This window comes from Balaenoptera musculus, chromosome X, assembly GCF_009873245.2.
Source record: "Balaenoptera musculus isolate JJ_BM4_2016_0621 chromosome X, mBalMus1.pri.v3, whole genome shotgun sequence".
NCBI lineage: Eukaryota > Metazoa > Chordata > Mammalia > Artiodactyla > Balaenopteridae > Balaenoptera > Balaenoptera musculus.
In genome coordinates this window covers 110,488,767-110,512,648 of record NC_045806.1, presented here as the reverse complement: position 1 = coordinate 110,512,648, position 23,882 = coordinate 110,488,767, and the positions used below count along the sequence as shown (strand labels likewise).

General features: G+C 37.4%; 1 protein-coding gene across 2 annotated transcripts in view; it reads right to left on the bottom strand.

The window, feature by feature from the left end:
* Nucleotides 1-23,882, bottom strand: part of STK26 (serine/threonine kinase 26) — a 70,404-nt gene that overhangs the window by 2,197 nt on the left and 44,325 nt on the right. Inside the window, exons 3-11 of one of the 2 annotated variants that reach the window (XM_036841095.1) lie at nucleotides 18,174-18,404; nucleotides 10,146-10,202; nucleotides 5,198-5,306; nucleotides 4,955-5,112; nucleotides 3,850-4,035; nucleotides 2,594-2,742; nucleotides 1,464-1,557; nucleotides 977-1,039; nucleotides 758-894 (exon numbers count right to left, since the gene is read on the bottom strand). In XM_036841095.1, coding sequence (XP_036696990.1) covers nucleotides 758-894; nucleotides 977-1,039; nucleotides 1,464-1,557; nucleotides 2,594-2,742; nucleotides 3,850-4,035; nucleotides 4,955-5,112; nucleotides 5,198-5,306; nucleotides 10,146-10,202; nucleotides 18,174-18,404 — 1,184 coding nt within the window. The remainder of the gene's footprint in view (nucleotides 1-757; nucleotides 895-976; nucleotides 1,040-1,463; nucleotides 1,558-2,593; nucleotides 2,743-3,849; nucleotides 4,036-4,954; nucleotides 5,113-5,197; nucleotides 5,307-10,145; nucleotides 10,203-18,173; nucleotides 18,405-23,882) is intronic. The other variant, XM_036841096.1, reaches the window with a different exon arrangement.

Here is a 23,882-nt window from a genome sequence, read left to right as displayed (position 1 = left end):
GTGTTTTACAGGCTGTATGGTTTGTTCCAACTTGGTCCCAGCGGCATCACAAATACAAGGAATATAAAGATGCACTGAGAAGCAATATAATGGGATTAAGGCTAAGATTAGTAGTGCTTTTTATAACTTGCTTGAGCTAAGGAGTTGTGTTTGCATATGCATACAAAAGTCTTGTTTTAAAAGGGAATTTAAAAATTAAATGTAAGAACCTTTTTGAATGTGAACAAAGTTAAAGCAACAGTTCAAGAGGCAGTATAGAAACTGAAATCAAACATAAGAACCTTTTAGAGTCTTCATTTGAGTTTCTCTACCTAAAATCCTTAACTTTTCTTATGGGGGTTAAACTTAATGAACTTTAGCACTGAAACAATGTGAACAGCAGTGTGATAAGAGTAGTGGCAAGAATGAAAGCATTCCTCAATGGTATTTACAAGGGTCCAAATAAGAATATGTCCCCTGACCTTTTGTCTGTACTCCTACTAACAGGGAAAGGAAAAACAAAACAAAACAAAAAAAACCAGGCCATTTCGTTCAGTGGAAAACTACCTTGTAATGCCCGAAGATAATAATTCCAAAAGCTAATGTTTAAGATGGGCAACAAACAAAACAGTTTTCAAGCATATGACTATTAAGAATTGACTTTGTTAGGAATAAACGGAATGACTGAATCAAGTAGGTAATTATATTATCGCATCATAAATGAACATCCAACAGAAAATGTCAAAATAGTTTTTTAAAAATGACATTTCAAGCTTACTTTTGAAATTTTTCAATTAATTTCTTCACCATTTTATCTGTGATGCCAGGACAGGCAGCTTCAGCCACAGCAATACTTTTCTCCAGTTCTTCGATTGCCTGATTCCTGCTAGCATTATTCTCATCCTGCTGTTTAAGCTGAGAAAGATCAATAGCTATAACATTTAAAATTACTATACTTCTTAAAATAGATATCCGAAGCTAATGAATCTGTACTTACTTCAGCAAACGCAGGTGTGATTATCATAGACAAACAGCTCAGGGTTTGTACAAGATCTTGCTCCTTTGAACAAATATTATAGATTACACACATGAAATTAAAATAATCATTCATGTGCATTCATTGGAATCCTCCTCCCAAAAGACCCAATACAGGGCAAGTTTCCATGCTTTCTTCCCATCACTAATTCCCATCCATCATCCAGAAGTTCTCTAACTTAGAGGATTACAACTGATATACATGATTCCACTGGGTTTAGCTATCTCTAGGTAAAATGCATTTTAAAACATACCAATGGCCACTTAAATGACTTCTATGACCTTTTCTTAATTAGCTCAAAACGAATGGCAAATGAAACCTACTCTGGACACAGTGAGGTAGATGAGCACTTAGGGGTATTAAATTCTAACAATTTTTGGCCATCATACTCTCACTATATAGTTCGAAAAAGTCTACCAAGAGGAAGTGACCATCTCCGTATACATACTGCCCCATTCTGTAGTTTCTTTGGATCAGGCTTCTTTCGCACGGTGGTAAAGCTCCATTCAGGATGCGTGTTATTTTCCCTGCTGGTGGATTCCCTAAAGAGATTGCCAAAGATACTTCTATAAGTTCCTAAATGATACAGCTTGGTGAAAATACCTAATCAATGCAGCCAGACTCCGAATGGAGAATTGTCCCAATGTATAAAAAATCATTTGATCTCAGTTTCAAATAGACACTGCTTTTTACTGAAGAGTAGCAATGGTTCTCAACTCTAAGTGTGTACCAGAATCACACGTGAAGGTCTCTTACTATATATAAAGCCCTGCCCCAACCCCTTCCCACTGACTAGATCAGGATCTCCTGTAGTGTGGCTTGTGATTTTTTTTAAATTTTTATTTTATATTGGAGTATAGTTGATTTACATTTTTGAAAGGCTCCATGGGTGACTCTCATGGGCAGCTAAGGCCAACAACCATTAGAACAGAGTAAAAACAACTATCCTGGTATTTTTTAGACCTTTTAAAAGTTGGGCAATTTCTCATAAATGCAAGTAGTATCTAAAGAAATTTGGTGTTGCCTTTGTGTCAATTCAGCTAGCGAAGGAGTAAATTAAATTATGGACTTAGAGGCTGAAACGTTAGTATAAATGCTGCAGTTAAAAAACAATGCAACTTTTTAGGGGGTACAAATGAGATATAAATGAATATTTCAATGTCCCGGTCTGATCACGGTTTGGTACATGGCCAAGAGGTGGGAAACGTTAGTTCTCCAGAGGGATTTTGCAGGTTGCCATCAAAGTAAGAGAAGACATTGCTCCTTATCACTTTGGGCAAACTAGTAAAACACCTTAAATCGAATCTTGTTCCAAAATTTTGTAATATACTCAAGTATCCACTAGGGGTTAGACCGAGACCATTTAAAACTAAAGCAATTCACTTCTAAGAAAAAAACGTGTTTCCAAATTCATTGTACTTCACAGACCGTGATTTTAAAAGATTTTCACAGTTTCTAAAGTCAAACTTTAGAATAAGGTTTATATTTTATGCTAGAGAAAGCATATTGGATCACAGTTAAAATATATGCAATATTAAAATGGGCTATCTACATAAAAATTAAATAATTGGTACATACGAATCAGAGCCCTCAGAATCAGATTCGTCATCACTGTGTCCTTCTGCCTTCCATCTCTTAAATCGATCTATCAGTTCAGTCAGATAAGAAGTCTTCTTTGAATTTTTTACAATGAATTTATGTTTCAGGAGTTCTTTAGCTGTAGGACGCTAAGGAACAAAAAAGAAAGGATGCATGAATATTTCTAGGCTCTTTTGATTGCAAGGAGTGATAAGAAATCACTTCAGTTATTAAGCTGAAAGATGTAAAAGTATGTCTGCAGATATGAGGACAACTAAAATGCCATAAGACAATAGCTAATTCTATTTTTGAAGTGGCTCAAGGCAACCAAATTAAATTCACTACTTTGGTACCAATTTACTAAAGCCCAATGGGCAAAAGGTGGCCTACCTACTAGCAACAGGCAGCAGGGCTTTCTTAAAATCAGAGAAACACATGGCAGGACTTTGATAATTAAGCAAAAATTTAAAAACGTTTCAAAATAGTGCTTTAAAATACTTTTACTATATTTACTGCAAATTGGAAAAAAGGATGAAAACTAGCAAGGCTGTAACTTTGTTATTATCTGCACATATCATATGACCCCCTTCTTCATCACACATTAATTCATATTGCATCTAAATACAAATACCAGGTGCTGTGGGGGATATTTTCCCCCCTAGTATTTTATTAATATGAGAATATTCATTAGCAACTTAAAAATTGTCACATCAAATTCAGTTCTTGTATATTTCTAGTTTCTCGAAGTCATCGGGCGGCTTTATTTTAAAAACAGTAAAACAACTGTAATCAACTTTGCCAAGTAAATGAATGGAGCTCATTAGACTTCAGGAAACATGTACAACTTCATGTTGGAACTTCTGAACATTAAATAAAAAATAGTGAAACGCAAACAACTTTTCATGAAAAATGAAAACACAGTTGAATAAAAATCATTGTGAATAGTTATACATATACTTTCATAATGACATCCTAGAAAATGAACTTTATTTCCCCCTGAAATAGGAAATGATCAACAGAATAAAGAAGAAGCTAGGGACCATAGAAAAAAGAGAAAAAGATGCAGGGGAAGGAGAGAAGGAACTACGGATCTTGTCAACAACTAAAGAAAATTAGCAACATAGAGGGAAGAATCACGTTCCTGGATGGATCTTAGACAGTTTTCACAGGCACTGTATTCCTCACTGTTGAACAAACCACACTGGCTCTATGCAGATCTGATCACAGAAAATAGTAGTCGCAGCACATATACTCACAAATGATGGGTCTTTGTTCAGGCAAGCATCAATAAACTCCTTAAAGGATTTAGTAAAGTCTCCGACAAGAGTTGGAGGATTGTTTTTTGGAATAAGAAACAGAACTCTCATAGGATGCATATCCGAGTTAGGTGGCTCTCCCTTGGCTAGTTCAATAGCAGTAATTCCCAGTGACCAAATGTCAGCCTAAGGTAAGGAGGAAAGAACAATTACCTTGAAATTCCATTCCAACATATTGCCACAAAATAACCTGTGGAGTCTAACGGTCATACAATATGAAAGTGTCTCAAGAAATGTGATGTTAATAAATTTTTATTAATACCATTCATTTATTTAAAAAAATGATCAAATCCCCTACTTTGTGCCAGGTACTGTATTCTAGGCACTGAGGACTCAGGTGGTGAACAAACCAGACAAAAATCCCTGCTCTAAAGGGGCTTATGTTCTAGTAGAAGAGACAGATAAATAAATAAATAATAGGATGTCAGATGGTGCTAAGTTCTGTGAAGAAAATAGTAAATCAGGATAAGGGAATAATGAATAAGGTAAAAGGGCTGCAAATTTACACAGGATGGCCAGGGAAGACTGTTCTGTGTAGGTAATGTTTAAGCAGAGACCTAACTGGGAGAAAGGCTATTCCAGATAGAGGGAGAGGCAAGTGCAAAGGTCCTGAGGCTAGAGGGGACTTGCTGTGTTTATGGACCAGCAATGAGGCCACTGTGGCTGAAGCAGATAGAAAATAGAGGGTCAATAAAAATTAATTTTAAATAAAAGTGGAAGTGAAGAGAGATCAAAAAAAAGAAAATAGAGGAGAGTGATAAGAGATGAGCCAGAGGTAGACAAGGGCCAGACTGTAGAGAGCCACATATGTGATAGTAAGAATTTTGGATTGTATTCCAAGTAGGATGAAAGGCCACTGAAGGGAAGAAGGTCCAAATACTACCAGCATCAAGGGAACGTATGATTTACCAGCAACATCTGACATGACTCTAGCTTTAGGAGTACTTTAAAAGGAAGGAGTATTAAGGCAGTTTATTAAATAGGATAGTACGCTATATAAAACTTAATATTAAAAACAAAATAGTTTGTACAGGTAACACTTTACTTTTGAGTCATAAGCTGACTGCTGGATAACTTCAGGAGCCATCCAAAATGGTGTTCCCACAAAGGTATTTCTTTTAATTTGTGTATCTGTCAGTTGGCCAGCAACTCCAAAGTCAGCAAGTTTCACATCTCCTTGTTCTGAGAGCAAGACATTGGCAGCTAGGAGGGAAAAAGAGATGAAAAAACCCTCAGCTTCCTCAGAATGCATCTGTTTTTCTCAGGTTCACATTAGACTTCTGTATACCTTTTATGTCTCGGTGAATTTTCTTTTCTGAATGCAGGTAGTCCAGACCTTTCAAAATTTCCTTTAGCATGGTAGCGATCTGGAACTCATCAAATGGACCAGCTCTCAGCTTAGGGGGAAAAACACATACATACATATACATGTAAAAGTTTGGAACAATGAAGTTCGAACTTGACATTCTCTTTGAAATAAGAGAATCGCTTAGATATATGAAGCAGTTCTGTTTATTAAACCAATATTTAAACAAATGAGAAAATTTTAAAAGGTGAGGAAAGTTAAGCCAAAGGGCAGAAAGGGTTTTTTAATGATTAGATTTAATCTTGAAAGATAGTACAACCTATATACTAGCTCCAAATCCTAAGGTTCTTAAATATTCACGTCAAAGATCTAAGAAACATGCTTAAATAATGACAGAACTAGCTTTCTTTTTCTCAGATAGGAAAAAAGAAATCAGCTACTTAAATCTTGGCATTTGCTGTTTAAAACTTATTAAATATTTACACCGAACTGATTTTTAGATCAGACGGTCCATAAGATTTTTGCAGCAACCAAATTTGATCATATAGGTCAGCTGTAGCACAGTTCTTAGCATTTGTGTATTTCAAAAACATTATAAAGCATAGAGCCTTTTTTGAGACTCAGATTTAAATTTCAGCTAGGAATATAATAATTAAACGATTCAGACTTTCATTGTAAAAAAAATATCAAATCACGGAGGGATACGGTTTTTCAAATAAATGTAACACATTTCCTTGTACTAAAGCCAGTAGTTTTAACTGTAATACAAGGAAAGCAATGATTAGGTTTCAGGAGAATTTGTAATGGAATATCTGAAAATCTCTCCTTAAAATAAATGGTTATTTTAAAATTCTGGTACCTCATAAAGCACAAACAGTGGACTGTACAATATTATTACAGGAAAGGGTGGGAATCTAAAGTCAGAGCTGAGGTAGAGTTCTGTTTGCTGGAAGGAGGGAAGAGGTGGTGAAAATCAAATATTGCCCACTCTGCCTCACACTGGGAGGGATTCACAGCTCTTTGGCACCTTCTGTATTTCATCTTTCATGAATGCCATATTTATTCTGAATAAAGGGCACTTTCATGTTGAAATTTAACAGCTTAAAATAGAAACCACACTTCGGTCTCACCATTTAATATTAACTATGCTCTGGATATATAGTATACTCCAGGGATGTTCATAGTTCAATAGGTGCCTTTCCTAGGTAACATTATCTGTTTACTTTCAAATATATCAACTTCCACCCCAAAAGTTTCTATTTAAACAGCAGTGATTAAAGTCATCTAAGAGGTGAAAATGGCATATTATTTTATTGATTGCTGGCAATGAAATTCTGACGTACTACCAAATAAGTTAAAGATAAATGTCGGGCTTCCCTGGTGGCGCAGTGGTTGAGAATCTGCCTGCCAATGCAGGGGACACGGGTTCGAGCCCTGGTCTGGGATGATCCCACATGCCACGGAGCAGCTGGGCCCGTGAGCCACAGTTGCTGAGCCTGCGCATCTGGAGCCTGTGCTCCGCGACAAGAGAGGCCGCGATGGTGAGAGGCCCGCGCACCGCGATGAAGAGTGGTCCCCACTTGCCACAACTGGAGAAAGCCCTCGCACAGAAATGAAGACCCAACACAGTCATAAATAAATAAATAAATAAATAAATAAATAAATAAATAAATAAATAAATAAATAAATAAAAAAGAACGTGAATTTCTAAAAAAAAAAAAAAGATAAATGTCATACTACTTAAGATTAGTACTTAGTATCACTGATCATAAAATGTTGACAGGGCCAGAGGAGGTATACCCTCAGTCACTTAGGAAATTGGGCAAGGTCCATATAAAAGGTACTAGCTATCATTCTGAAGGATTTCTAAAAGTGCCCTGGATAATACAGAATTTTAAAAATATATTTAAGTAAAAACAAACAGAAAAGTGGTCCTACAGACCCATTAGCTTATCTGGTATACTTAGGTCCAGTTTAAAATTCAGTAAAAGTAAAATCTCACTTAACTGGGTACCGGAGGGGGATGGTAGGGGCGCCTGGGTGGCAGGGAAATGGGAATGGGGTGGTGGCAGAGCTGGGTTTTTCTTGTTCACTATCAGAGAGAAAACTGTCCCAAACGTTGTGGTTAAAATGTTTCTTTAGCCATGATGATAATGATCAGAAAAGGAGAAATAAGGGAGTTGGAAAGAGAAGGAAGGTAAAGTAGATGGAACACAGATTGCTTTTTAAAAAATGTCCAATGCAACCTTGGGAGAGATGATGCAAGATCTTGGTCGACTGTCCCTGGAGCACACAACTGAGCTTCTCTCCAAAGACTGAAGACCATATCATGTCTCTAATAGCTAACACTTCTGCCCCCAGGGCAGTGTACTGGCCTTGTGTGATTTGCCTCTGTTGTCAACTGAGGATATTCAAGAGAGGGACATTTTCCCTTTCAAAGACTATCTACTTGTGGGCTTGGGGGTGTTCCCCATACTCTTTTGACTTCCAGCCAGTCCCTAATGCAGCATGTTCTGTTATGCTTTCTCTTACAGTTAGCATATTGTTTCCAACTTTTTCCCTTGGTGCTCATGTTTTACTCTCTTAACCTTATTATATGTGTTTTTGTTGTAAGTCACTGCAATTCTATTTGGAAAGAAGTAAGGTATAATCAATTCAATAAAATAATGTACAGTATGCTCAAAGTCTGTTCACATACAACTAATTATTTTTGTTAGAATGGGAGGGAATCTTGAGGTATACACTATATAATGTTGACATCAATTACTGGTCATAATTATGTTCCATTAGTCAGGCACCAGCTTAAGGGATGAACGCTCTCTACCCGGCATCCCTCCTGATTTCTCTTGTCCCTGGTAGCAGTGCCCTCCTCTAAGCCTGATCCTTTCTTAGATTCCCCCAAATGATAGCATTCATTCGTACAGGACTATATATGAAGCAGAAATAGCACATTTTCTCATCACTTGCTCTGCCTACAAAGTCCAGTCAAATGAGGTTTATAATTAAATCACAATATCATTAAGTGTTAGGGCTAGAAAAACAGAATTAGAGAGATTACTCATCTAGTTTCTTCATTGAACATTTGAGGCACAGGTCCAATGGCTTGCCCAATATTAGCCAGCTAGTCAATGGCAGAACCAGGACTAGGATCTAGGTCTCTTGATTTTAAGAACATTCTAAGTTCATTGAATTTATGCTAATAGGTATTTGTTGTATTTAGGTGGAGATCAGAATGGCAGGATGAGATTATGATCTCACAATCCTTTCATTCAGAGATTTCATAAAACTGACCAAACTACTACTGGGGATACAGATTGTATTAGTTAGGGCTGGGCCAGTGTCCAGTGCTTCACATTGCTATCAGAAATCCGGATGAAAGCAGTGCACTAGCTTTGCCAATGCCTACAAAACGGGGAAGCGACATGGTAAGCACTTTTGGGGGCCAGTTAACTGTGATAAATTTGGAAAGGGTTCTTAATATTTAAGAAGTGGAAGGAGGCTCGTGGAGCAATTGTGAGGCTTCTTGTGGAGCTAATGAAAAAACTATTGTGTAATCAAACCATGTGACAAGAGAAAGAGCTGAGATCATTTAACGGCAAGAGGAGAATGAGACCTGACTCCATATGCATGAAGGATTATTATCCAAAGAAACACCAGTTATGTTCTCTCACTAGAGAGGAGAGAGAAAGAAAAAAATGAACTTGAGCTTTACGATATAAGAATTACATTAGACACAAGGAAGGATGACCTAACTCAGCAACTGATTAAACTGAGATGAATTCCTAGAAGATGAGGCTCTCCATCAAGTTTAATTACCATTTCTTTAGAATGATTTAAGTATGGTTCTGTTTAAAGGGAAGAAAATCGCTTATGGTCATTTCTGTTCACAGGATTATTTGAAACTTTGGAGTCACTGGCAGTCAGGATGAAAGCCTTTAAAAAATATTTGATTACTTTCAGTCAGAAAAACTCATCTCCACTTTAAAAAATAAGAATTAAAATTACTTTTAGAAACAGCAGACTCTTATCATTTCAAAGGCAGAAGCATATTATATAAAAGTCATATAATATTAAACATGGAAGAGGAGCTTAGTGCAAATTCTTTGTTTTATAGGACAGCCAAGTCCAAGGAATTTATGCGTCTGGTTCACAGTCACAGAGTTAGTTATAAATAGAGCCAGCGCTAGAACCTCAAACTCCCACAGGCCAGCCCAGTGGTTATTCTACTACACAAACTTGTCTCTAGTCATTCATATTGCATTTTAAATACAATGTCATATTAATAAAGATTTAAAAGGCGGGGAACAACACTGACAGAATCACACCACTTGGGGAAAACAACCAGTGTTTCTCAAAAACATTTCAGGCACGAACATATCTTCATTGGTTAGAACTTTTCCCGCACACTGCAGGACTGTAGTAGCCTGGTCCCTGCCCACTAAACTGGCTGTGGCACTTCCAAGTCATTGTGACAAAGATGCCATCACATTTCCAAATGACCTATAGAGGGGCAGAGAGAACTCTGCAGAGAGCTGGGTCTGTAGGCCTTCTTGGTCAGAACCCAAGAGCCAATTTTAGAGACAGTTATCTGAATGATATCTTTTTAAAAAATCTAAGAACACTGAGTCTTCTCAGGGATAAGCACGTAAAGTAAAACTCTAAACTGACGGCAACTGTCACACACTCATTCCTAATTTGGGGGGAATTTTATTTTATTAAGCTGTTTGCATTTCTTATATACTTTAAGAATGCCAGCAACGTGCGGAACCCTGCAATACAGCTGAATCTATATAAGAGTAGTGGTCCTGAAGACAGAGTGAACATATTAACTAAACAACCGCTTAGCTTGTCCAAAAACCATTGCTTACTCCAATTAAAAGAAAAAAGTGCAAGTATGGATATATGTGTGTAATTATTTAAAAATACTTACAAGATCCAGTGCTGAACCGCCACCCAGGTATTCCATTATTATCCATAATTTTGAACCCTGTAAAAGCCATGAAATAGTTTAATAATTATAAACCTGAGCCAAGTAACATACTAGCATAAATGTTAAATCTGACATACTAATGTACTGGTTCTAAAATATAGGTTTAAAATTAGTTGTTTGGAACTCAGAATATATTTTTCCATAGAATATTACAAATGAAAGTCAAGTTCTGAGTCTTGGCCCTCCCTGAAACCTATTTAGCATATGATACAGCTAAATAAATAACACATTATTGTTCCTTATTGTTTAACTGTTAGCAACTTTTATAAAACCCAGAAAAGAACCATCGCTTTAAATTATTTGGAATAATGATACTGAAAGGAAAAGATAGTTACATTAAAGAATGAGGAGGTAAATAGAGACTTGTAGAAATTTTGAATGGGGCTTCTGGGTACTTCCCATGTGATTTTAGAGTTTGAGGACACTGGGTATTGTGCCTTATTTTAGATTTTGGCTTTTGTTTTAATGTACTTTACAACTTTTACCAACGAGGATTAACGGGGATTTTTCGTACACATATGGAACCTAGAAAGAACATTGACTCCCCTCTCCCCCGAGGTAAATGGATAAGAGAAAGGGAGTGTGTAGCTTAAACAGCATTATGATTAATCCATGTAGAATTAACTTCACTGTAAGTTGTACAAGAGGAAATGGAGCTCATAGGGGGAACACGTGTATTTGAATTACAAAACAGGTGCACACACACACACACACACACACCATTCAGCTACATCAGCTAAATCATTAAATCATTTTTCTTTCAGCTATAGTTTGAAATACGGGAGACATCTCTCTCTCCATACCATTTCATGAGTGGTATTCTCTCAATTATTGTAGGACCACGGAATTGACTGGAAGTGGAATGGTTGGTTTTGCTAAACTGGCCAATGGCCAAGTTGTGAATGGATTGTGTTCCAAAAGTCCATTTTTAAGTAAGATGTTTGGAATTTGGAAAGCAAGCATTTTCCCATAAAAATAATGCCTAGGTTCCTGGAGCAGTGTCCTCCAAAAAGACAATTTAACACAAAGGTATCCATAGTATAGCAGAAAGGATACCAGAGACACTACCATTTATACCATAACAATGTTTCTAGGGGAAAATATATTCAGTGTCGTGCTTCAATTTGGGATGTCAGGAACACATTTCTCACCTTTACAGTCCCAGCTGTGGAATGAAGATTCTCAAGCTGTTGCCAGGAGTCCTCAAACTCCAAAGTCCCTGGGAAGTACTCAGGAGTTCCATTCAAAATTGCCAAGTGTCTCCGTGAGACTGGGGCTTTATTATGGCAGAGAATGGACTCCAATAACATGATGATGAGTGTTTAGGGGACACTGTAGTGGGGGGAATGGGTTGTGCTGTAGGGTAAGGGTCCGGGGAGGGAAGGCTCAGTTAAATTAAGATGCTGACATTATGTAGGATGTATAAGAGAAAGAAAGGAACAATGTCCCCCGCCCATCTTGACATCAACTCTCTCCTGTCACAGCAGGCCAGCTTGAACTGAGAAGAGAAAGAGTGGTGTATACAGTAGGAAGGAGAGGAAATAAATCCCCATAACAGTGGGAGAGGAGAAGAGTTCCAGGAGTGGTTCATGTAACTTGTTTTCATGTATAGAAATTAGGACTCAGAACATAAGAACTGTGAACCTGATGCATCTTCATACTTTTTTCTACAGAAGAAAAAAATGTTTCTCACAATGCCGTACAGCCTGAGAAGTTTTTCTTTTGCCACGTTTTTTCCCTAAGTACTACATTCTACCTCATGAATTCAGAATGCTTCCCATTCACCTGACATTCAAAGAAAAATAAAAAGATCTTATAAAACATGTTTATCTGTTTTGCAGTTCTGCATGAATGAAAGCACCTGTTTTCCAAGTTAAAAACAATGTGTGTCTTTTTTTTTTGGTACCGATTCAAAACAGAAACTTACCAAAATGTATTCATAGAAAGCTTAAAAAGTCATTAAACTTATGACTAAGCAAATTCCCGATCTGAAAAGAAGGCTTCCTCTTTGCAAGCGAGCTATTCAGTGGAACTAGGACTCTTCTGAAACAGGCAGGGAACCAGAGCTGCCTCATAGCTTTTCTGGCTGCTTCCTTCTGATTGTCACTTCTGCAGACAAGCCTCGCTGGAGAATGGTTATAGGTCCAGACATTCAGAAGACTGTGAGGCAGGCAGGGGAACTGAAGTGAGGCCCGAGTGGGCACAGGCAGGAATGGCGAGCTGGTGGGGCTCCTCCCTACTCAAGGAAGCTTAATCCACGCAGGCTCTTACTCGTTCCTTGTCCACAGCAGGTCTTAATGAAAACACCAGTCACAAACCAAACCCAACCAAAAAACCTAGACCCTGTGTTTGTATTCTTTTGGGGGACTACAATTTCTATCTTTGATTTCTGGTAAAAGATGTTTGTGTTGGAGAATGCAAATATGTGTGTTTGGTTTGTTCTTAAATAATTTAAAAGGCTAAGATGATATCTACATACTGGTTTACAAATCCAAAAGAGCCAAGTGACTCTAAACCTCTAAACCATAACCATATATCTGGCACATTTAAGTATAGGAAGTCCCTGAAGGAAAAATGTCACTTCTCCAATTATAAAATGATCCAAATGTTTTAACAATGGGTTGGAGGAGTTAAGTTTAAAGTCCTGCATCAGGGACTTCCCTGGTGGTGCAGTGGTTAATAATCCGCCTGCCAATGCAGGAGACACGGGTACGAGACCTGCTCCGGGAAGATCCCACATGCCATGGAGCAACTAAGTCTGTGCACCACAACTACTGAGCCTGTGCTCTAGAGCCCACGAGCCACAACTACTGAGCCCACGTGCCACAACTACTGAAGCCCACGCTCCTAGAGCCTGTGCCCCGCAACAAGAGAAGCCACCGCAATGAGAAGCCTGCGCACCGCAACGAAGAGTAGCCCCCGCTCGCCGCAACTAGAGAAAGCCCACACGCAGTAACGAAGACCCAACACAGCCAAAAATAAATAAATAAATAAAATAAAGCCCTGCATCAACACGGGTGGTCAGTTAGGAGTTAGGAAATGGCTCTCTGTTCCAAAATTCAGAACCCCTAAAGAGTAAGTACTTCAAGAAATAGTTACAGATGTAGAAAACAAACTTATGGTTACCAGGGGGTAAGGGGGGAGGAGGGATAAATTGGGAGATTGGGATTGACATACACACACTACTATATATAAAATAGATTACTAATAAGGACCTACTGAATAGCACAGGAAACTCTACTCAGTACTCTGTAATGGGCTATATGGGAAAAGAATCTTAAAAAGAGTGGATATATGTATATGTATAACTGATTCATTTTGCTGTACACCTGAAACTAACATAACATTATAAATCAACTATACTCCAATAAAAATTTTTAAAAAGAGTTAAGTACTTCAGAGTTATACTGTTTACCGGGGAGAAGTTGGAGCCTAGTTTTAACAAATCACTGGTGTCTGGAGTATCAACTCCATCACCCCATGGGGCCTTTGAATTTGCCACTAAAGCAGACACTTGGCTAAAGGGGGAAGAAATGCTACTGTGGAACTTGGAATTCATTTGCTCATAGAAAAAATGTTTAAAAAAACATTTAAAATACCCATTATATATATTTATGAGATAATTATTGAACATAGATCAAGTACATGTTGAATTAAGTAGGTTGGTCTATGAAGCAAATAGCTAATCATAACACTGACCACATAAACCAGCATGTGTAAGTAAAATAAGCCAGTCACCAAAGGGCAAATGTTGTATGATTCCACTTTTATGAAGAGTCTACGGTAGGGAAACTCATAGAGACAGAAAGTAGAATGGTGGTTACCAAGGACTACGGTGAGGAGAGAATGGGGAGTTATAGTTTAATGGGTACAGAGTTTCAGTTGAGGAAGATGAAAAAGTTCTGGAGATGAATGCTAGTGATGGTTGCAAAATCACATGAGTGTATGAAATGCCACAGAACTGTACATTTAAAATGGTTAAAATGGTAACTTTTGTGATATATATTATACCACAATAAAAAAAGAAACAGAATATGAAATCTTATATAACTGCAAGGAATACTAGAGATCATCTTGCCGGATACTTTACCAACTTGGAATCGTTTTCTTCCAGTCTAGAATGCCTTGTCTATACCCCACCCTCACATCCCAAACCCTATCAAAATCATACTCAAGACCCACTTTAAATGCTATTCCCCACTTTTTGGGTTATTGCACTTGATGCACTTACCCACAGATAAGTGGGAGATATGAGATAAGTTAGATATACCTATCTGGGGCTAAGGAGAGAGGCTGAAACCAGAGACATGAATTTAGAAATTGTCAGAATAAAGTAGATGAGACTGACCAGGGCAAATATGCAGAATGAGAGGAGTGCACAGAGTAGGTGACCGAAAAATAAATATCTGCTGAATAGAATCTAACATGGGGCTTCTTAGAGGTGTATTATAGGAAGTTTAAAACTATTCTTATTTTGAGAAAAAAAACCACTGTACAAGGAGGAAATATTTCCCTCTCCAATTTCCTTCAAGTTTTATAAGAAAACTATGATTTTTAAAAATGAAAGAATATTCCAGAAATATTCCAGAAACACTCACCATACATTGGAAATAAGCACACACAAAAGTCCCAGGAAAAATAATGAGAAGGAAACAAAACTGTACAGACTCTATTCTGGAATATTTTACTTCAATCATTCAATTCTTTTTTTTTTTTTAAATAAATATCAGTCGTTGTGGTATGTGGAGGGGGGCATATTTCTTTAACATAAACAGAAATCTAAAAGCAATTTTCAGCAGCAAATAAAGGCATGATTCAAATTCTATTCAATGCCTGAGTGAGCTTCATTTTAAGATTTACATCGAACTAGAAAAATATTTAAAGATTATAAAAGATTCTTCCAATGTTATGAGATCAGAAGGGAAGGGTTTGCTTATTTTAGCACTCGTCATAAAGACTAACTTTGTCTGTCAAGAAAATCTGCAGTGAAGTGAAATTAAAGGAAAATATTGTGGTCATACTGATGTGTCTGTCTGGTTTTTACTCTTGTTTTTAAAAATGAAGTTATACAGTGAGCTCAGTCAAAATGAATACCTAGTACATTTTTGCATGTCTCAAGGAAAGTACTACAACTACATACAGTTTCAGAGAGCATATAATTTTCTCTCAAGTGCAATAAATTTTCCTCCAGCTAACAGTGAGGGTTTTGGTTATGTCCTGTGTTAGGACAACCTGAGAAGAACCTGTATCCTACTTTACTCAATTAACTTGACTCACAAACTCTCCCATGTCATCTGAAATGGAAGGATGGGCCACAACAAGAACATAAGTCGATTGATGATGCAGTTCTCCGATGGTACTTAGAGGATGTAGCCTTGATTTCACTGACTGAACTAAACAGAACCCTGTTATATTTGATGTGATTTTAGTTTAAAAAAATTTAAGCCTGTAAAGTCACACTATGGTTTAATATAAATGGAAAATAAACAAGTTGTCAATTTAAGAAAGTAATTTAAATAAATGGTATTAAAGAGTTATAAAATCATATTTCTTTTTCTTTGTGCATATATATGTATATCCATATAGAGATAATATGTGTGTGTACAAATAATCTAGATACAAATATAATCAATAGCAGCCATCTGTGAATTTCTACAATTTTATCATGAAGTAACATGTTCTTCAAAGTAGGCTTTCTCATCATGTATTTTAATTAATGATGGGTAAACGAGATAAAAATAATGCAGTTTAATTCTGTAAGAAGACATCTTGGATAACAGTTTTGTATTACTAACTGGCCTGAGAACATTAAACAATCAAGATTTGGAGAAAACAAACTATCAGTTTGATTTATTAAAAGATTAAGTATTTTTTGGGTGACTGGTACATGTATACTATAAGGAAAATTTTTTTAAATGTGAAATCTTAGGAATAAATAATAAAAACAGTTACAGTTCATTTTCCATGGGAGTACTGAATATGAATAAAGAAAGGTTGTAAGCAAACAATAAAACTCAATACCATGTCAGTACCCATTTTCAATATAATATACAATAGCGCGTTTTAAATAGGGCTTCTTTAATATAAGTCAGTCACCAAAACTAGCTTATCTGATACAGGTGCCTAAAAATAGCAAGTGTTCAGATTTGCTCTAGAGTGGGTCTGGAATTACAAGGATTCAATCCAGAAAGAGTAAACCAGAATAAGCAAAACACATACACACATCACCACCACCACCAACAAATTCCCTGGGCTGCCTACAACCACGCCTGCTATGGAAATTAGAAGGGAGACCTAAAACCACTGAGATTGAATGACCACCCCCATAGGATTCCTAAAAAGGAATCTGACCCACTAAATAAGCTTTTTAGGAAAGAATATAAAAGCAAAGTGAACCACAAAGAATCAAGTAATTAGGTATACAGTAAAATAGAGTAATGGCTAACACTTAAAAGTATATTGCATAGGAGCTACCAGCAGTATCACCTCCTCTTGGAAGCCTTTCCTTCATACCATCATGGAAAAAAAGGGTAGAGGTGACCATTTTCTTATTTATGCTTCATCTGTACCTTGTACACATTCAATCACAAAATCTACACCATTTTAGTGCAATATGAGACTGTGAGCTTTTTAATGGCAGGAGTTGTTCACTTTTACATCTCCATAACCTAGTACAGTGTGTGACACATAGTGACTGTTTGGCTATTTAATGATTCATTCTACTATGCATTACTGCCACAGTCACCTAATTCACGTACTATTAGAATAAATTAGGCTCTGTGGGGCATTCCCTGGCAGTTCAGTGGTTAGGACTCTGCGCTTCTCCTGCAGGGGGTCTGGGTTCAATCCCGCAAGTCATGTAGCGCGGCCAAAGAAAAAAAAAAAAAAGGTTAGGCTCTGTAAAGAGCCAGGGAAATCGATGAATTTCTATATCAGTATTAACTAATATAGATAGTTTATCCTAGGGTATATTTGATCAGCAGAACATAAAAAGACAGCATCAATTTTTGTGCAGGCCAACAGCCTGATGGGTTATAAACACACCCTTTTGGCCTAGAGATAGATGGACAAACAAACAAACAAAAAACCTTCCCCCTTGTAAGCCCTGAAAATCAAAGATCTAACTAATACTGCCCTCCTTTGAAAAATATCAGTATGGGGATACATTTTTTTAAATTTTAAAATAATTTAAACTCTAAGCTAGATTTTTCTAATTATTTATTGTTTTATATTTCAATAGACACAAATCCTGACTCTATAAATATGGAACCCAAGAACTCTTGGGTTTTAGTCACCAAAGAGTTTTCTGTGATGCAGTAATAACTCCATCTGCTGGAACTTCAGGTGTCTGCTAATTCCATAATCCTGGAAACTAAAAATCCAACTTTTTTTTTGGTGGGGGGGAACAGATATTAACCTATTTAATTCCATTTCAACAAATATTTATCATGTACTTAAGATGTGCCATGCTCTGTGCTAAGTGATGTGAAAACCAAGACGGGTTGAACTAAACTCCCTGCTGTCAAGAAGCTTACAACCTAGAGGGAGAGAGAGATGTGTAAATAACCACCATAACTCAATGGAATAGTGACATGCTTACATATGCCATCAATTCTGAGGTTGAGACAGACGGGACCATTGAGAATAATGTGTAAAAGCCCAGGGAGAAAGCTCTTTCCTGGCAAAGGATATGTCTCAAGGCTCAGCTGCCTTTCTGTTCCTCCATCAACCCAAAAGTTCAGGTGTGGAAAAATGTTGCAGCTGAGTACTGGGATGCACTCAGGATACAGCTGCTAAATCTAAAAACAGTCTATTTTGGCCCTACAAATGGAGCTGAATTCTGCCTGGAGGCCAAAGGCTGTCAAATCCTAATTTAAGACATTGCCTTTCGAAAAACAGAATTAAAAAAAAAAGAAATGCTTATAATGAAAATACCTTATGACTTAAATAATCCAGCGTACACATTACCTTTAAATATGATCCATAGTATTTTGTTACATATGAGCTGTCACACTGACTCAAAACAGTTATTTCTTGCTGAATGTCTTCAATTTCATCTTCGGCTTCCTCGAGGTCTATGATTTTAATAGCAACCACTTGCTGGGTACGGTTATCAATACCTTTGAAAACTTCTCCAAAGGAGCCTTTTCCAATGCGTTCTAATTTTGTGAACAGTTCTTCTGGATCGGCTATATTATTCTAAGGGGGGGGGGTCGGGGAGAGAAAGAAAGGAAAGAGCACAAACATTTTGCATCAAGTTTTTAAATGAAGGAAAATAAATCACATGAGACAATACCACATTTAAAAAAAAAAAAGCATACAAACTCCCTTGACTCTCCGCATGTTGCTTTGTTAGAACAACTGTATCCCAAATGTCCAACTAGTCCATATTCTATTGGATCACCCACACTAAGTGGGCTTAGCTGATCCTGCTACCACAATCTCCTATAGCAAAGGTTGTCTCTGGTGCACACCAAAGGGCCAGACTCTTTTTAGAATAAAGCAGCTGAATATACACAATTTGCACATTAATGCAATGGTAGTGATAATGAGAGAATACCTAATCTAAGCTATAGGTAGGTGAGTTGTTAAAATTCTTACATTCCACCAGCAAAATATTACCTTCTAACTCTCCTCTCTCTCCAACTTGGACATCCTAATCACTGCACCTATACTTCTAAACCACCATATAAACAACACAGAGCACAAAGGGCCCAAGAATCTACAAGTCCTTTTTTTCTTCTTTACTTGGGATCCTATCTGTATGTAATGTTCTCATCAATGGCTGAAATAAGATTCTATGCTTTTATCACGATTGCAAGTACTCATAAGGAAATGGTAATACGTTGAACTTTCACAACACATCTCACAGTAGGAATCCAGAATAAATCAATATTTTGCTACAACAAAATCTGAATCAAGCATAAGGTTTTAGTTTAACAGATGTATAGGCATGACTTAGATTTATAAATTCACTGCCCTTTCCTGATTCAGAAATATCCTTTATCTAACAGTGTACAATTTTGAATTCAAATTTTTCTCCCACAAGATAACCTTTAACCTTACTTAAACTCATATTGCTGAATATATACTACTGATCAAGTACAAAAAAAGATTTCCAAACCTCACAAAAATAGCATGTTATTAATTTATTATTTTTTATTTATTTTTATTTTTTCATGGGAAGGCGTTTTATTTTAAATATAGCAGTGTATACATGTCAATCTAATTTATACTTAAGTGCTTTATTAGTCCAGACCTAAAACCTTACTTTGAGTTCCTTCAAAATATAGAAGGATGCCATATAGTTCTGATGAACTGTCTATATTTAATTTGTTAATTGGACCTAGATTACCTGTTCACTTATTACAGTTTAACCTGGTCATCAATTTCAGGAGACAAGTTATTGAGTTAGCATGTTCCCTTATATCTTCTTTTATTAGACAAATAGATCATTAAAGTTTATTATTTTTCTGTCAAGTTTGTTGCACCATCATCACCAAATAGACCCAGTAAACTGCCTGCTTTTGAGTAACTTAAAAACTTATGACTGATTTTAAAGAATTTCACCAATTTTTCTTTTTTCAACCAGCCTAAATGACAGTTCGCACATGACCTGCTTAATTTATAAGCTTCCCCATTCTCCTTGATTGGATTTTTTCTATTTCTAAAAGACACTTTCCATGTATGCCATAGTCTCTTTGATATGGCAAGTTACTTGTTATCCCCACTCACCTCTAGTATTCACATGGGACAAATACATCTTCAGCTGCCCATATGAGCTTTTAAAAATAGTTTAGGCTTCGTAGGTTGCAAATGTTTCTTTAATGCTAACATTTTGTTATAATACCTTCTCCAAAACTTGCGTACCATCGTTATTGATTTACTTGATGCTTAATTTCTTACCAAGACATTGTGACTAGTATCACATAGTATAATAGCTAACCCACAAGTTACCTCTGCCTACTTTTGGTGATGGTTCTTGTCTTTCTAGTACTTTGTGGCAAAAATACTCGCCAAATAGCTCAGTGATAGGTTCACCACCCTGTAACTTCCTAAATTCAGTGAATTTGGAAAAATAAAAAGAGCAAATCTTTCAGTTTTTCTGACATAACTACAAAATAATCTAAAAGTTATAAATATACCATTGATTAAAAAGTAGATAGTATTGAATATGTACTTTCTGATAACACAGTCTGGACTAGGAGGTATATTAACTCTATAATGAGATTTTTTGTTGTTGTTGGAAGAAACAAAGATTAAATCCTCATCTTCTTAATTCGTGTTTTAAAAGGATTTGACTGAAACAATCAACCCTAGGGAGAACACAGCTGTTCTTGATTTCTATAATAAATGGGTTCCTGAAAGTATGTAAATCAAAGATTTAAAAATCAAGTCACATTTTGAATTTTAAACATGCTCTGAAGTGAATCCTAACTCATCAATAAATATAATTTAAGATTTTCAATCAAGGAATACCAAGTTGGAAAAAGAGAAAGATCTCTCATTTACACAACATTTGCACTTCCCAATCTTTTATTTTGGGACTAAAACTTCTCATGCAAAACCCTAATTTTCAGAGTGGAGGGAATCTTGAAAACAAGTTTTCATTAGTATAACCTCATCTCCCTGACTTCCTGAATCTGGGATAGATAATACCTAAGTTCTAACTCCCCATTCACCACGTCGCCAGCTTCTTAAACCAAAGTAAGACATATTTCCTTTTGGTTTTTCATGCAAGGGCAAAAGTCAAGTAAATAAATGGTAAACACTCCAAGCAATGCAATTTAAAAACCACCTTTATAAAGACGCTGGCTTGCCCAATCATTCACATTCACTCTTCTTTAGAGCCTCTAAGAAAATCAAGTCAGCTCCCTCTCAACACAAATCAGATAGTCTCTTAAGAATATTAAAATTTCTAAGTCTTTCTATCTTTATTGCAAAATTAGCTTACTGCTATATCTGTGCTTGCATTGCCTTCTTAAAACCATAGCCCAGGAAGGAGCTCTAAGTTCTGCAGCAGCAAAAAGGATGAATGGCTAAATTAATGTCACATTGATTTACAACTAATGGTAGATGACTTATACACGTTGCACAAAAATGCGTCTGTGAAAATGAAAACCTCAGAGATCCATCTCAGGACATTCTCATTATTCCTTGACCTTCATCACCTGTCCTTAGCTTGGATTTGGACTCTTCAGCTATAGGTACATTGTTACAAATTTAGGTCTTAGACAGTATCATCGCCACTAAAACAGCAAAGATAACAACAACCTTTTAGTATGGAAATACTCTGAGGAAGTCCAAAGGGGAAAAATGTAGGATGATCATCTTACTTGTCTCCTGTGGAATGTCAGGGGCAGATGGGAGGGAGCTCAAGATGGCAGAGTAGGAGGATGCGGAGCTCACCTCCTTCCACGAACACATCAAAATATATCTTACATATGAAGCAACTCTTGCTGAAAACAACCTGGAGCCTGACATAAAGGCTCTTCTACAACCAAGGCTATAAAGAAAGAGTTGCACAGAGTTGGGCAGGAAGGGAGGAAAAGCGATCTAGTTGGGACAAGTGCCCAAGTAGGGGACACACAAGAGGCAGGGGATAGCACAGCCTCAAGGATCCTCCGTGGGGAGTGATGGGTTCAAGCCACATGTTGGGCCTGACTCTGGGAAGACGAGTCTCCTTAGCTGGTTTGAAAACCAGTGGGACTTACCAGAGGGCTGTAAGAAACTGACACTCCACTCATGAAGAGCATGCACACACTTGCTTACTCCCAGGGAACAAGGTGGAGGAAACAGACTGAAAACTACCTGGAGCTCTGGCTGGTTTCCCTCAACTGCCACAGCCTGCTCCCCAGCCTGCACCAGGTGCCCACTCCAGCCTCTCTCGCTCTGGTGCAGCTCTCCACCGCCACAAAGGCTGCTGCTGCCAAGGAGAGTGTACACACTTAGAGAGAATGGAGCTGCCTCGGACCCAACCCTGCCTCTGAACAAGGGGAAGGCAGCCATTACCAGCATGCACACGAGGAAGCAGCAGATTGAAAATTGCCTGGGGCTCGGACTAACTTGCTGGGACTGCCCCAGCACTTACCCTGGCCTGTCCCGCAGGCCCCCTCTAGTACCTGTTGCTCCAGTGCTGCTCTCCACTAGGGCAGAGGTGCCATTGCCAGGGGGGTGGTGCACACACTTATAGAGGGAAAGGAACCAGCTCGGACCTAAACTTCAGGGCTCCTGCTCCAGTACCTTGGGCACCAACTCTGCCCCCAGTTAGGCGGTGATGGCCGCTGAGCATAGAAGAAGCCCTGGCTCTGGCTCTAGCCCTTCCATCTCCAGCACCACCTTCTACCAAGCTGATAGCTGCCAGCACACCCTGGGGGAAGATGTGACTCTTGCTCACGTCAGATCCGGCTCTCCTACCATAGCCACTGGGCACACGTAGACTGCATAGGGATGCTCCCACAGAAGCGTCAGATAGGTAACTCATTCACCTAACTTCATAGAGACAGAGAAAGTTAAACAAAATGAGAAGACAGAAGAATATGTTTCAAATGAAAGAACAAGAAAAAAAAACCTGAAAAAAATCCTAATGAAACAGAGATAATTAATTTACCAGATAAAGAGTTCAAACCTTTAGTAATAAGAATACTAGCTGAACTTGGGGAAAGAATAGATGAACACAGTGAGAATTTTAGCAAGTAACTAGAGAGTATAAAAACCAACCAGTCAGAACTGAAGAATACAATAACTGAAATGAAAAATACACTAGAGGGAATTAATAGAAGATTAGGTGATACAGAAGAATGTCTAAGTGATCTGGAAGATAAAAGAATGTAAATCGTGCAATCAGAAGAGCAAAAATAAAAACACATTTTTGAAAATGAGGATAGTTTAAGGGGCTTATGAGACAACATCAAGCATACTAACGTTTGCACTGAAGGGGTCCCAGAAGGAGAAGAGAGAGAGAGAAAGGGGTAGAAAATGTACTTGATGAAATTATGGATGAAAAATTCCCGAAGCTGAAGAAGGAAATAGATTTCCAGGTACAGGAAACACAGAGAGTCCTAAACAAGATGAACCCAAGGAGAACCAGACCAAGACATATCAGACTTAAAATGGTGACAGTTAAACAGAGAATTCTAAAGTCAGCAAGAGAAAAATAAAGAGTCACATACAATGGAACCCCCATAAGGCTATCAGCTGATTTTTCTGCAGGAATTTTGCAGGCCATAAGGGAGTAGCATGACATATTTAAAGTGCTGAAAGGGAAAAACCTACAACCTAGGATACACTACCAAGCAAGGCTATGATTCAGAACTGAAGGAGAGATAAAGAACTACTCAGACAACCAAAAACTAAAAGAGTTCATCAATAGTAAACTGACCTTAGATGAAGTGTTAAAGGGTTTTCTTTAAATGGAAAAGAAAAGGCTATAAGAAGTAAGAGTTTATAGGAAAGGAAAAATCTCACTAGTAAAGGAAAATATATAGTAAAGGATGTAGACCAATCACTTAAGTAAACTAGTATAAAGATTAAAAGACAAAAATTGTAAAATCAAGTACAATGATACAAAGGTAAGAGACAAACATGAAGATGTAAAATATGTCATCAAAAACACACAATGTGGGGGAGAGGAGTAAAAAATGTAGATCTTTAAAATGTGGTTGAACTTAAATGACT